This window comes from Epinephelus lanceolatus, chromosome 22 (assembly GCF_041903045.1).
Source record: "Epinephelus lanceolatus isolate andai-2023 chromosome 22, ASM4190304v1, whole genome shotgun sequence".
NCBI classification, from domain to species: Eukaryota; Metazoa; Chordata; class Actinopteri; order Perciformes; family Serranidae; genus Epinephelus; species Epinephelus lanceolatus.
Genome location: NC_135755.1, coordinates 35,668,339 through 35,682,225, shown reverse-complemented (window position 1 = coordinate 35,682,225; position 13,887 = coordinate 35,668,339). Strand labels below are relative to the sequence as shown.

The 13,887-nt window shown below is 38.0% G+C and overlaps 1 protein-coding gene across 2 annotated transcripts in view; it reads right to left on the bottom strand.

The window, feature by feature from the left end:
* aco1 (aconitase 1, soluble) overlaps positions 1–5,372 on the bottom strand; it is a 37,883-nt gene extending 32,511 nt beyond the window's left edge. The window contains exons 1-3 of one of the 2 annotated variants that reach the window (XM_078164831.1): positions 5,354–5,372; positions 1,099–1,231; positions 823–991 (exon numbers count right to left, since the gene is read on the bottom strand). In XM_078164831.1, coding sequence (XP_078020957.1) covers positions 823–991; positions 1,099–1,207 — 278 coding nt within the window. In that variant the 5' untranslated portion in view covers positions 1,208–1,231; positions 5,354–5,372. Of the gene's footprint in view, positions 1–822; positions 992–1,098; positions 1,232–4,675; positions 4,800–5,353 lie in introns of those variants that run through there. The other variant, XM_033609771.2, reaches the window with a different exon arrangement.
* Positions 5,373–13,887: the final 8,515 nt, after the last annotated feature.

Below are 13,887 nucleotides of genomic sequence, written 5' to 3'. Positions count from 1 at the left end.
AATTATTTTATCAATTTAGTGTAACATTGTAAAGCTGTAAATATGATAGCATTTTTTATTGAGAGAATTCAGTGTCTGTTTTAATTATGGTTTTTCCAGGACAGTGGACCGCTGGCTGACCTCCAAACGGGCCAGACGACCAGATTACAAAAGCTGCTGGGACGATATCCTTTGTGTTTAAAGAGACTGAGCAGACTTTGATTTTGCATTTAGAACTACTTGGGTTGTAACTAATTGGTTAATTTCATATGAAATTCAAGGACATTGACCCCCTCCCCTCAGCTTTAAAATTCAAGCACATTCTGTGAACCCTGCCTGTTGTATGAATGTTCTGTTATAAGACAGGCCAAATAAGCTTAAGTCTGTTGTCAGTACTTGTTACAGTATTATTCTCTGCACTTTTTGGAGAATTTTACTTGCTGTTTTGATACTGTATCAGTTGCACTGTGCACATTTGCACCAATAAATAACTGACAATACATGAGTTGTTACAGTATTATTCTCTCTGCACTCTTTAGAGAATATAACTAAAACTTAAAAAGCTATGAATTGAATTGTTTTGCTTATAAATGCCTCCTCGTTGACCTCATATCACTTGATTAAAGAAAAACACATTATTTGGTAACTTTTCATCGTGCCCCTAAAATTATTTGTATGCTACTAGATTTTTCAACTTAGGAGCACACGTGCTACTTGGGAAAATGCTAAGCGTCAAGCCCTGCGTTCAACACAACAGTACTTTGTCAATTGTTCCATCTGTTGCTTAAAACCTAACGGAGGAACTCAGTAACATTCTGATGCAAATGAACAGTGTCCACTTACGTGAAGTCCTGCAGGATGACACGAGCTGGTCTGAAAGGCACCTCCACAGTTTGAGTTTGGGTCTGCTTCCAGTTAAGGATGCTTTCCACATCTGAGCTCTTCACCAGAAACTCATCACAGTTCCTGACAGCAGACTCCAGCAGGACGCGCACAGAGAACGGCAGACGGTCTGAGGAACAGATGGACAGTGAACCTCTCTGAGATACAATGACTACTAGTCACTGTCCAAATACCCTGACAAGAGGGTATTCATATACAGTAAAGAACCGATGTTACCATATCTGGGATCTCCAAGTTTGGAAAGATTGTAAAATTGCTGCATTGGGTCTGCAGGGTCCAGAGGCTCAACTATATGTTGAAAAGGATTCCTCACAGTCACAGACATCCTCCTCTGTGTGTCAGTATTAATCTGAAACAGAAATATAAACCTGTTTTTAACACTTGTCAATGAATAACAGAGAAGCAGGGATGAAATGAAACATCTTATTAGGCTTCTATTTCTTCTGTCTCTCAAACATGCTAACTACACATGCATACTGTATTAGATAAGTATGTAATGCATCTTTACAAAGCTTAAAAGGGGTTAATTCCAAGGCCAAGTCTGAAGTCTTGCTGTGTTCAGTGTGGAAATGGATTAGCCTGAGGGTTAGTGAACCCTTGGCCCATGTTTTACAAACCTTACATAACTAAATCCCTTTGGCAATCTGGTGAAAATTTAAACAATCTTTAAAAAAATGGAAATGTCCAACTCAGTGTTAAAAACTAAAAAAAAAAGCTGAATATAAGAATTCAGAATCAGTTTCTACTACAAGTAGTTAAGTAATTTTTTGAGAGACATTATCTGTGTGAGAGGTGAACTGATAACGAGAGCACTTAAGCGGGCCTTCACATCCTGAATGTCCACATACCTGGCTGCTTAGTTAAAGAGAAGGATAAAGGTCTGCTTCAAAGTGCAAAGTCAGTGTGTGATACTGACATTACAGTGTGATGTAACACAGCCAGAACTGCCAGCATCAGTGCTTCACTTTGACAACTTCTAATGTCTAATATGACAATATTAGATCCCTTAGGATCTATTTTTAGGTAGTATGGCATGTCATTCCATTGTTATGCTGATGACACTCAAATTTACTTGCCCTTGAACCAGAAAAAGTTTTAATTCACTAAAACCACTACTGAACTGCCTGCAGGATGTTAAATCCTGGATGGCCCTGAATTTTTTAAGCTTCAATGAAGCCAAAACTGAACTTTTGCTATTTGGACCCAGTGGTGCCCGTGATGTATCACATATCGACTTGGGCTACTGCAAAAAATGTGGGTGTGGTATTTGACAATGATTTTGAATTTGATAAACAGGTAAATTCGGTTGTCAAATCCAGCTTCTTACAGCTGAGGCTTTTATCTAAAGTCAAGTCCTTCTTATCTTTTAGAGATTTGGAAAAGGTTATACATGCTTTTATTTCATCTCGGCTTGACTACTGTAATGGCCTTTATGTTGGTATTAGCCAGGCCTCTATCTCATGCAGCTCGTCCAGAATGCTGCAGCTCGTCTGTTAACAGGAGCACGCAAGCGTGAGCATATCACCCCCATATTGGCCTCACTCGACTGGCTTCCTATTCATTTTAGAATTGATTTTAAAATTTTATTGTTTACCTACAAATCTCTAAACGGGCTAGCGCCACCCTATCTCTCTGACCTCTTACAGCTACATGTCCCCTCAAGGTCACTCAGGTCTGCTGACCAGTTGCTTCTGGAGGTCCCACGATCAAGGCTGAAGCACAGGGGAGACTGTGCTTTTGCAGTAGCAGCCCCTAAACTTTGGAACGCGCTACCGCTGCATATTAGGCTGGCCCCCTTGTTACCTGTTTTTAAATCACGACTTAAAACACATTTTTATTCCTTGGCTTTTAACTCGGTGTGATAGCTGCATTCCTCTGTAACACGTTGTCTTTGTTGCAGTGTCTTTTTTCTTGTTGTGTCTTAAGTCTGACTGTAAAGCACTTTGGTCAACTGCTATTGTTTTTAAATGTGCTCTATAAATAAATTTTAATTGACTGATTGAATATGAAATACCTACTAATACTGAATGTGTTTGTGAAAGGACTGATAATGACTAGTACTGGCTATTGAACCTCTGTATTTTTTGTGCCAAGTCCAACCTAAATGTGTTCATGGCACCTATTATCAAAACTGTCAGTGTAACAAAAGATGGAAGTGAATGTCTGTTCAGATTTGTAGTCTTGTTTACATATTCTCTAATCAGACAGTTCTGATTCTGATTCTGAATCTTGCTGATTGAAAACTGATCATGCATGGCTATGTTTCAGAAATCTTTTAACATGGGACCAATTTTGCATTATTGAGTTAAGTCACAGTTTTGTAGAAAAAAACTGTTTACATCCCTGAAATTAAGTTCTCAAAAATTATCACTTTTACAGATACAATTTAAACAAGCAAGCCCTTTAAATTGCCAATATTCTGTGGACACTTTCAATCTAATCAAAACTTCTGTACTGTACTGGTGTGTAGCTAATTTCTGTTAGACTAATGATGTGTGTGGAGATAGATTAGTCTCAAAATGTTTTGTGAGAACAGAGCAACAATTAGTGTGTAAGTGAGTAATCTGTAAATATAAAATACCTGCAACAAACACAAAACAGATTTCTAGAACTATAAAAAAAAATATTTTGCAAATATAAAACAGATCTGCAAATATACAAATTCCACAAATGAAATACATATCTATGAATTTATTAACTTAATTTATAAATAAATGAATTAAAAAAACATTTGTGAATATCTCCCTAACATGTAAAATGTACAAACAGATATTTGCAAATCAATCCAATTTTCATTTATGGATCTCAATTCAGCCCTTGTGGATGTTCTACAAACTTCAACAAATACAAAATTAATTTATAATGTCAAAACACTATTTTTCAAATCCAAAACAGATCTGTAAATACTGACATTTCACACATTACAAAAAAGTACGTGAATCCATTAAATTAATCTAAAAATTAATGAAAAGCATTTGTGAATATATTCGTAACATTTATAACTTTCAAACAAATATTTGTGAATCCAGCTTTTTTTGTGATGCTCAATTCTACACGTGTGAACTTGTGTTTTATGCACATTGAGTATTTTTCTAATTTGTGGAATTTGTTTGTGTATCTGCAGATCTTTTTATATTCGCAAAAAAGTTTTGTGTGTTGTCAAATCTTTTTTTAATATTTGCAGAAGATATTTTATATTCACAGATTACAAATTAACATGGATTTTTCGATGTGTTCACATACCTAATACTGACACCAATCTAACTCCATATTTTTTGATACTTTTGATACAAATCTACCTCCATACAAAACGAAATCATGCAACAGATGCGATTTTAGCAAAACAGCCCGCATATTGCCAACAATTCGGTGAACATAACCAACACAACTCATACATATGACATGTAACAGAACTTCTGTTGAGAAACTTGAGATGGAAATCCTGTCCTACGTGCTTCATTCATATTTCTCTTCCTATTTCAAACCCTTCCATCTGATTTGGCCCTGTGACGTAAGATAGCATTAGCTTCTTGGTCAAACATTTACAAAGGCATACTTTTGTATGAAAATACAAAAGGACAGGGACACTCTTAGAAACATTACTACTGGCTGTTTCCCAAACAATATCAGACACTGTGTAAACGAATAAAGATTTGGAATGTGACAGCCTGAGTTAGCTAGCTTACGGCTCATGACAGCAGGGTACTCTCCTCCATTAGCGACCTTAGTCTAACCCTGCTTGAAGACAGTTTATGAGACAGTTAATTAAATCTTGTTGGATTTAGGTACTTACTTATGTGTGCAGCAGGGAGACACCACAGAACTAAAGTGTGTGATTCCTACACACTGTCAGCAAGCTAATAAATGTTGTTCCCTTGCCAGGAGCTACAGCATCACACTTCCGCTCAGGTCCGTCATTTATTCAAAATAAAAGTATCTCTTCTGAAGTAAGTAAACATACAACCGACTAAAAAAACATCTTAAGAGCAGTGGTGGATGAAGTACCCAGATTTTCTACAAGTAGCAGTACATCAGTGTAGAAGTCCTCTTACGGTTAAAAATACTGCATTCAAAAACTACTTGAGTAGAAAAGCATCAGCATCAAAATGTACTTAAAGTGCCAAAACACACATTTCAGAATTATATTACTAGATAATTAGTGATGCATTCATCACAAACTGGCCCACACACTATAATAAATATATGGTGTGATGTTGTTGCGCCATATTATGAACAAGGCAGGGAAGCGCGAACTTTTATTTTGAAGGGTAGCGTTTTTGTTGTCATGTTTTTCTTTATTCCTGGATTCTTGTTGATATGCTGGGAGAAAACTGTATTATTATAAATGTTCATAAAACAAACACAAACAAATATATGTTAAAAAACACATATAAACACATATATGTTAGGGAAAAGTTCTGATTATTACCGGAAGTATAGTGAGTATTTTATTTTCTAAAACTGCACTTACGACGTTTCGTTGCGGTTTACTTCCTCTTTACTCCGTGACTTTTCTCAGAAGTGTAAGCATTTCTGCTTCTCTTCGTATTTTCATGGTTTTTGTTGTAAAAGTGAATGTAAGTTACTCAAAAATACTTGTAAAGCTGGTGTAGTCACAGTGTTATGTTGTGGAGCTGTTCTGTTGTTTCTTTTCATGCGTAAGCTTGATAATTAGAGGAGAAGTTGTCGCGGTCTGTGTGTGCTGCAGGGCTGCTACGTAGCTTGTCACGCTAGAGTGTACTGTTGAGACTGGTTGTTAACAGGAGACATGTAGTGACTTTCCTCATGGTGTTAATGAGCACTGAGAGCATGTATGAGAAAACCTGTGAACCCCTGTGAATGTTTCTTCTCTATAATGCAGGTATGTGCGTGGTATGAAGTTGATGTAATTTGCGTTTTATTTATTTTTGTTTATGCTATCATGCATAATCCTCTCTTTGCTCCGTGACTTTTCCCAGAAAGAGCACTGAGAGCATGTATGAGAAAACCTGTGAGCATTCCGGAGTGTGTCTTTGCCTACATAACACAACGCAGAATTAGACCCACTACACTAGTCCATACCCATTGAGTGCACAGTTACCCACGTACAGTTTCACATGGTGTGTGTTTGGGATACAGGTCATAGGAAATTGCAGATTAAATAGTCAACTGAACCCATTAAGAAGAGCAATGTATTCAGACAGAGTTTTTGTGAATTTGATAGTACGATTGCTTTATTGAAAATACAGTAGTACCATTGCCAATAGTGGGATAGTTAGTGGGCTAAAAGTGTACATTATTAGTTGAGGTAGCTCGTGGAAAGGCAGATAGTTAAAGTGTTTATATGTTGTATTGACTTAAAAGTGGGGCGCACTGGTAGTTCACATGGGAAAGGTGTGGCTAGTCCTTGTTGCAGCAGCATACCATACCATGACTTAGTCATACCAAAAATTAGAAATAGAAAAAAACAAACAAAAAAACATTTGGCCACAGGGGGAGCTACAGCGATCGGCCGCATTTTAGCCATTTTTAAGCATTTTTCTGTTGTTATAACGCCACCCAGTTGCCAATTAGAGTTAAATTTCTCCAGTCAAGTTGAGGCGTACTGTTCTACATATCTACCAAGTTTAGTGAAAAATAGATATGGCGGTTAGGCCTAGATAAGAAATTAGCTCTCTAGCGCCCCCATTTTGTTTGATCTGGTCAATAATGGAGGGGTCCCCTCAGATTATGTGTGGTCATATCGCTACAAAGTTGCGTGGTGATCGGTGAAACCCTTGAGATGTTATACACCTTTATGTGATGAGTTACGCCCTCCACAATATTCATTGCCTTATAGAAGCTCAGTGTTAGTAAGTTTTCCAACTTTTGCCAAGAGGGAACTTTAGATATTGGTCCCTACATTATGTTCACAGAGTTTCATGCAGATCGGTCAAACTTCCTAGGAAGAGATCGATTTTAAGTGTTTTTCAAAAAATTCAAAATGGCAGAAAATCTATATAACTGGAAGTTATGGGTTCTTGAGGCAAATTTGTTCCTCATGAGGAGAGGCGTCTCTGTGCAAAGTTTCATGTCTCTACGACATACGGGGCATGAGATGTGCAATTATTAATATGCAATTTCAGTCGTTTGCTATAGCGCCCCCCTTTGGCCAATTGATGTAATAATGCTTCATTCGCATCCTCCCATTAGGCTTTACCAAACACTTGTGCCAAATTTCACATGGATTGACCAAGTCAGTGAGGAGAAAAACGTGGAACAGACACACACACAGACGTTTTCGTCATTATATAGTAAGATATAGTAAGATGAGGAAATGGTGAGAGTTGCAAGATGGTTTAGACTCAATAAGCTCTCATTAAATGTTAAAGAAAATCAAATTTCATTATATTTGGATCGAGTAGTAGGAGGCATGATAGGTATGATACTATGCTAGAGTATCAATAGATAGAAAAGAAGTTTCTCACACTTTAAGCCTTTTATTTGTCGGTGAAGATTCTCAGTCATCCAGGTCATGGTAATCCTAAGTGCTAATATCGTAGGCAATTGGACTTGCTTGTGTTTCTTCAAGACGTTTTGCCTCTCATCCAAGAAGCGTCTTCAGTTCTAAATGACTGGTACTAAGTTGCAGGCTATACACCCTGTGGGTGGGAACCCTTGCAACCCGACAATCCTGCCAGAAACGCAAGCAAGTCCAGTTGCCTACGATATTAGCACTTACGTTTAAGCCTTTTAGTTGATGAAAGATTAAATTGGAAAACGTGAATTTTATTTGTAAGAAAATTGTGAAGTCACTGAGGATCATCAGCAAATTACCAAGTTTTACTGCAAAAATGATTTGTAAGATTAGCAACTTTCCCCAGCCTTAATGAAGCCGGGAACTGCCCATTGGTTCGACAGCCCATTGGTTTGACATCCCATTGTTCCGACCATATCAAACTCATTGTTCCGAAATCATCATGATGCCCTGTGGTTAAGGTCTGGTTAGGTTTAGGCACAAAAACCACTTGGTTAGGGTCAGGAAAAGATCATGGTGTGGGTTAAAATGAAAAGGAAAGTGACAAACACATAAGCCGTGAGCCTGCTCCACCTCAAGCCAGTTGCGGCGCACCATACGCCCGCCGCGAGCCGTTCAGCACCGCGGACAGTCGGACTAATGGGATGTCGAACCAATGGGCTGTCGAACCAATGACATGGACTCAATGAAGCCTCCGTTGTACTGTTAAGGAAACTGAACCTTCTTTCAGTATATGATAAAAATATTCATCAAATGTGTGTGTTTATATGTAAATATATGTTCTTACCTTCTTCTACCATCATCATGTAGCAATTTCTTTAAATTTAATTTCCAAATTCATTCATATAATACTAGGTTAATCAGCTCCACCTTCCTTTATACGAAATCAAAAATGACCAGTACTCCCTTAGAAATCATGGTGTACAGATTTGGAACACTAAAGTACATGTTGTCAAGAGCTGTTTATCTTAACATTTTAAAAGGAAATTATCATTACATTTAATTCATGTTGTCAAATTATTTCTTGACTTTTCCCCTTTTATTATTTTTTTCTCTGCCCTGTGTTCTTTTTTTTTTAAATTTTTTTATTTAGAAAGAGCACTTATAAGTGGCAATGTCATAATCAGGTAAAATAATCAGCATAAAACATATGTATACAATGACATTATCAAATAAGTAGTCACAGATCATCTGAGTATATCTCCATATAGCTCTTTCAGATGTTTTGGAGCCTTTATGTAAACATTAAGTGTGAATTATTTACAAGAACACGGGAGGCCTTCACATTGGAGAGGTACAGAAACAGAATATCAGTACATCCATTTAACAAAATAAAAAGTTCAGGTTAAAGGTCACAAAAAATTACCTGGGTCAATACAACACTGTTTGCCTGACCTTTTCCAATAATTTAAGAAAAGTCTGGTCTTATAGGTTTAACATACTCAGTCCATTTGCTCCAAATTTTGTAAAATCTATCTTTCTGGACTTGAAGGGAATATGACAGCCGCTCCATTATGTAAATTTCATAAATAATGTCTATCCATTCATCTATAGTGGGTAAGTGGGGTTTGAGCCAATTTCTCGTAATAACTTTTTTGCTTCCAGCCAGGAGAATTAGAACCAACTTTTTATCGTTATTTCTCCATCCGTCAAATTGAATATCTCCCATATAAACTGTATCCATAATAAAAGGAATATTGACTCCAAATATATTGTTAATGTGTTTGTGGATTTCCTGCCAATAAGGAACAATGGGCAGTTCCAGAAAACATGATAATGATTGGCGTCGTCCATCCCACATTGTCTCCAGCAGCTGGAACCCCCTCCCCCATGTCTCTTTTGTAAAGGTGTAATAAAAAACCTAGCAACGTTTTTCCAACAGAATTCACGCCAATTAGTGGAGCAAGTTGAAGTCCATTGTATGAGACATATTCTTTTCCAAGCATCCTCTGTTATAATCAAATTGCCTTCTTTTTCCCACTTTTCTTTTATATACCACGTATTTCCTGATTTGGGATGGAGTACATCTTTATATAGTTTAGAGATAATCTTAGTGCACGGAGATTCTGATACTGACAAAAGAATTTTCAGAATTCCTGTTTCTACTTTACCTACATTTGGTCTCAGATTCTGGTTGAAATAGTTTCTAACTTGGAGATATCTATAGAAATCCTTTTGCTCAAGATTGTATCTCTTCTTTAAGAATTCAAAACTATGGAATGTCCCCTCCTTAGTAAATGAGTAATAGTTTGTTAGGCCTTTAGCAGCCCATTTTTTTAAATCTGCCATCAGATCTGTTTGGAATAAAGTCAGTGTCATAAGCACACCATCGCAGTAGTTTAATTGAGTCATTTAAATTACAAGTTTTTACAATTTCCTGCCAGGTTTTCAATAATATATTTAACCAAGGGTTGCTTATGTTCAATTGTTTATTTAAAAGTTCATTATCTGCAATAGTAGCTTCAATAGGTATCCCTTCTAGTAAGGCATTTTCAACTTCTTTCCAACGTGCAGAATAATCTGGGGTACATAAGCAGATCAATGGCCTCAGCTGTGCTGCCAAGTAATATTCTCTTAAGGAGGGCAGATCCATACCCCCCCTCTCTTTACTCAGTTGTAAGGTCTCAAACCTGATCCTGGGTTTTTTCCCCTGCCATAAATACCTGGATATCATCATATCCCATTCTATGAATTGTTTGGTTGGTATTGGCACTGGAAGATTTTGGAAAAGATAGAGCAATCTTGGCAGAATGTTCATTTTAATGGACTCCACCCTGGAGCTTAAGCTCAAAAAAGGGATAACCTTCCAACGTGAAATATCGGATTTCAACTGGGAATTTAAGGGGTTATAATTCAAATCAAATAATTTTGTAATATCCTTTGTTAAGTTTACCCCTAAGTATCTGATTGATTCTGCATTCCATTTCATTTTGTATTTGCTTCTGATGTGATTAGGTGGGTAATAATTAAAGGTGATTACCTGTGTTTTTTGTATATTAAGTTTATATCCTGAGTACATCCCATACTGTCGCCCTGTGTTCTATGTACAGTACAGGCCAAAAGTTTGGACACACCTTCTCATTCAATGCGTTTTCTTTATTTTCATGACTATTTACATTGTAGATTCTCACTGAAGGCATCAAAACTATGAATGAACACGTGGAGTTATGTACTTAACAAAAAAAGGTGAAATAACTGAAAACGTTTTATATTCTAGTTTCTTCAAAATAGCCACCCTTTGCTCTGATTACTGCTTTGCACACTCTTGGCATTCTCTCCATGAGCTTCAAGAGGTAGTCACCTGAAATGGTTTTCCAACAGTCTTGAAGGAGTTCCCAGAGGTGTTTAGCACTTGTTGGCCCCTTTGCCTTCACTCTGCGGTCCAGCTCACCCCAAACCATCTGGATTGGGTTCAGGTCCGGTGACTGTGGAGGCCAGGTCATCTGCCGCAGCACTCCATCACTCTCCTTCTTGGTCAAATAGCCCTTACACAGCCTGGAGGTGTGTTTGGGGTCATTGTCCTGTTGAAAAATAAATGATCGTCCAACTAAACGCAAACCGGATGGGATGGCATGTCGCTGCAGGATGCTGTGGTAGCCATGCTGGTTCAGTGTGCCTTCAATTTTGAATAAATCCCCAACAGTGTCACCAGCAAAACACCCCCACACCATCACACCTCCTCCTCCGTGCTTCACAGTGGGAACCAGGCATGTGGAATCCATCCGTTCACCTTTTCTGTGTCTCACAAAGACACGGCGGTTGGAACCAAAGATCTCAAATTTGGACTCATCAGACCAAAGCACAGGTTTCCACTGGTCTAATGTCCATTCCTTGTGTTTCTTGGCCCAAACAAATCTCTTCTGCTTGTTGCCTCTCCTTAGCAGTGGTTTCCTAGCAGCTATTTGACCATGAAGGCCTGATTGGCGCAGTCTCCTCTTAACAGTTGTTCTAGAGATGGGTCTGCTGCTAGAACTCTGCGTGGCATTCATCTGGTCTCTGATCTGAGCTGCTGTTAACTTGCCATTTCTGAGGCTGGTGACTCGGATGAACTTATCCTCAGAAACAGAGGTGACTCTTGGTCTTCCTTTCCTGGGTCGGTCCTCATGCGTGCCAGTTTCGTTGTAGTGCTTGATGGTTTTTGTGACTCCACTTGGGGACACATTTAAAGTTTTTGCAATTTTCCGGACTGACTGACCTTCATTTCTTAATGATGGCCACTCGTTTTTCTTTAGTTAGCTGATTGGTTCTTGCCATAATATGAATTTTAACAGTTGTCCAATAGGGCTGTTGGCTGTGTATTAACCTGACTTCTGCACAACACAACTGATGGTCCCAACCCCATTGATAAAGCAAGAAATTCCACCAATCAACCCTGATAAGGCACACCTGTGAAGTGGAAACCATTTCAGGTGACTACCTCTTGAAGCTCATCGAGAGAATGCCAAGAGTGTGCAAAGCAGTAATCAGAGCAAAGGGTGGCTATTTTGAAGAAACTAGAAAATAAAACATGTTTTCAGTTATTTCACCTTTTTTTGTTAAGTACATAACTCCACATGTGTTCATTCATAGTTTTGATGCCTTCAGTGAGAATCTACAATGTAAATAGTCATGAAAATAAAGAAAACGCATTGAATGAGAAGGTGTGTCCAAACTTTTGGCCTGTACTGTATTTCTTGCTTTTTATTGGATTCTTTTTCACTGACTGCTAATGTGCTTTTTGTTGTCTTTTATCTTTTGTTGTAATTTTTGTATAATGTTCTTAGTTTGGTTCTTTCATGTAATTTTCTCCCTTTTTTGTCATTGTTTTTCTCATTAAGTTGAGGGGAGGTATGTTTGTATAAGCCTGTGGCCTCTAGACCTCTTCTGACACTTTTTTTTTTTTGTTTTAGTATTTACTATTCAGATTTTATGCAGTTTTAAATAAATAATTTTTAGTTGAAGAAATAGCAGCGTGTAGCAGGCAACAATAATAACCATGACTTTCAAAATAAATGTGCACAAATGTGTCCCATACCCAGGGCCCTCAGCAGAAATGTCATTAAGGACAGCATCCTCCTCCCTTGTGTTTTTAATCCACAGCTGACCAACTTATACTTCTTTAAAAGTCTGGAACTGAGAAAGTGGAGATCGGATGCTCATTTAAAGGGGGAAGGCTCTACTGCCATTTCCAAGTGTTTCACAGTTTCTAAACAGCTGTACATCGCATCATTGGAATGCACAAGGAGACAGATTCTGTAAGAAACAAACCTGGGTGTAGTCAAAAATGCTTTCAGAATCTTAAAATGTTTTCAAAAACTTTGGAGAGGAAAATAGTCGGAGATGCCAACAACAATCCCTGGATTTCTGCCTAGATAATTGATGAACTGGCCTCTTCACTCGATGTTTCAAGGAAGACTGTTGGTAGACTCAAGGTTAATGTCCATGCTCGAAAACCATATAATTTGGATGAGTTGGAACAATTTGCCTTGGAAGAATGGGCTAAGATCCCTTCTTAAACTTTTGGTTATGGTCATTTCCATACAAAGGTTAAGGGTTTTGTTTAATTTCATAAAGGGGGGTAATAATTTTGACCTTAACTGTACATTTGTCATTGTATATAATTTTATTTATCAATTTCAAAGGTCCATGCACAGCCACACATTTGATTTGAGAATGTGCACCTGGTTTAGAGCTTTCAAAGAATATTTAAAACTTTTGACCAATTTGCTTTTACCCAGAAACTTTCCACATTACAGTATTACATCAAATCCATAATTTAGTTTCAGTCCATGGCAAAGACAATCTATTCTAGCAGGAGAACTAATTATTATAACATGATTTTTCTTTTAATGCTCCTGCTATAAACTGTTCCTGTGTCTCTGAGATATTTCATACTGAAGTTGTGTGTGGAGCTTCTGGTGCGAAAACCTGTTCATGCTGTTTCAAAGTACGGTTGCAGGATTTTTGTACGCAATCTATATGCCAGTGTCAAGGTGTTTTTTAGCTGGTCTATGTAATCATGGGTAGTTGCCCTTTTTTGCATTTTTATGATTCCCTTATAGTCAAGTCAACTTTATTTATACAGCACACAACACTAACAGCAACAATGACAATCGCACTATGCACAGTTCAGGGCTGGTGAGTAAAAGTGTGTTTTAAGATGACTCTTGAAAATCTCAATGGTAGGGGATAATCGGCTGGTGGAAGCAAGGAATTTCAAGAGAGTTTTGGGGCAGCGATGGAAAAAGCCCTGTCCCCATAACAGTTAGTCCTGGATCTCAGGACAGACAGCAGTCTTTGGTCAGACAATCTCAGTTCTCTCACAGTGTGATATGGGGAGAGAAGCCTGATGAGGTAAGAGGGTGCGAGGCTGTTTAGACAAACGTGAGAATCTTAAAATGTATTCTGTCACTAACAGGCAGCCAGTGTAGGGAGGCAAGGATGGGGGTAATGTGCTCCCTCTTGTCTGACCTTGTTAAAACTCTTGCTGCTGCATTTTGGACTAGTTGAAGACGAGATAAACAAGACTG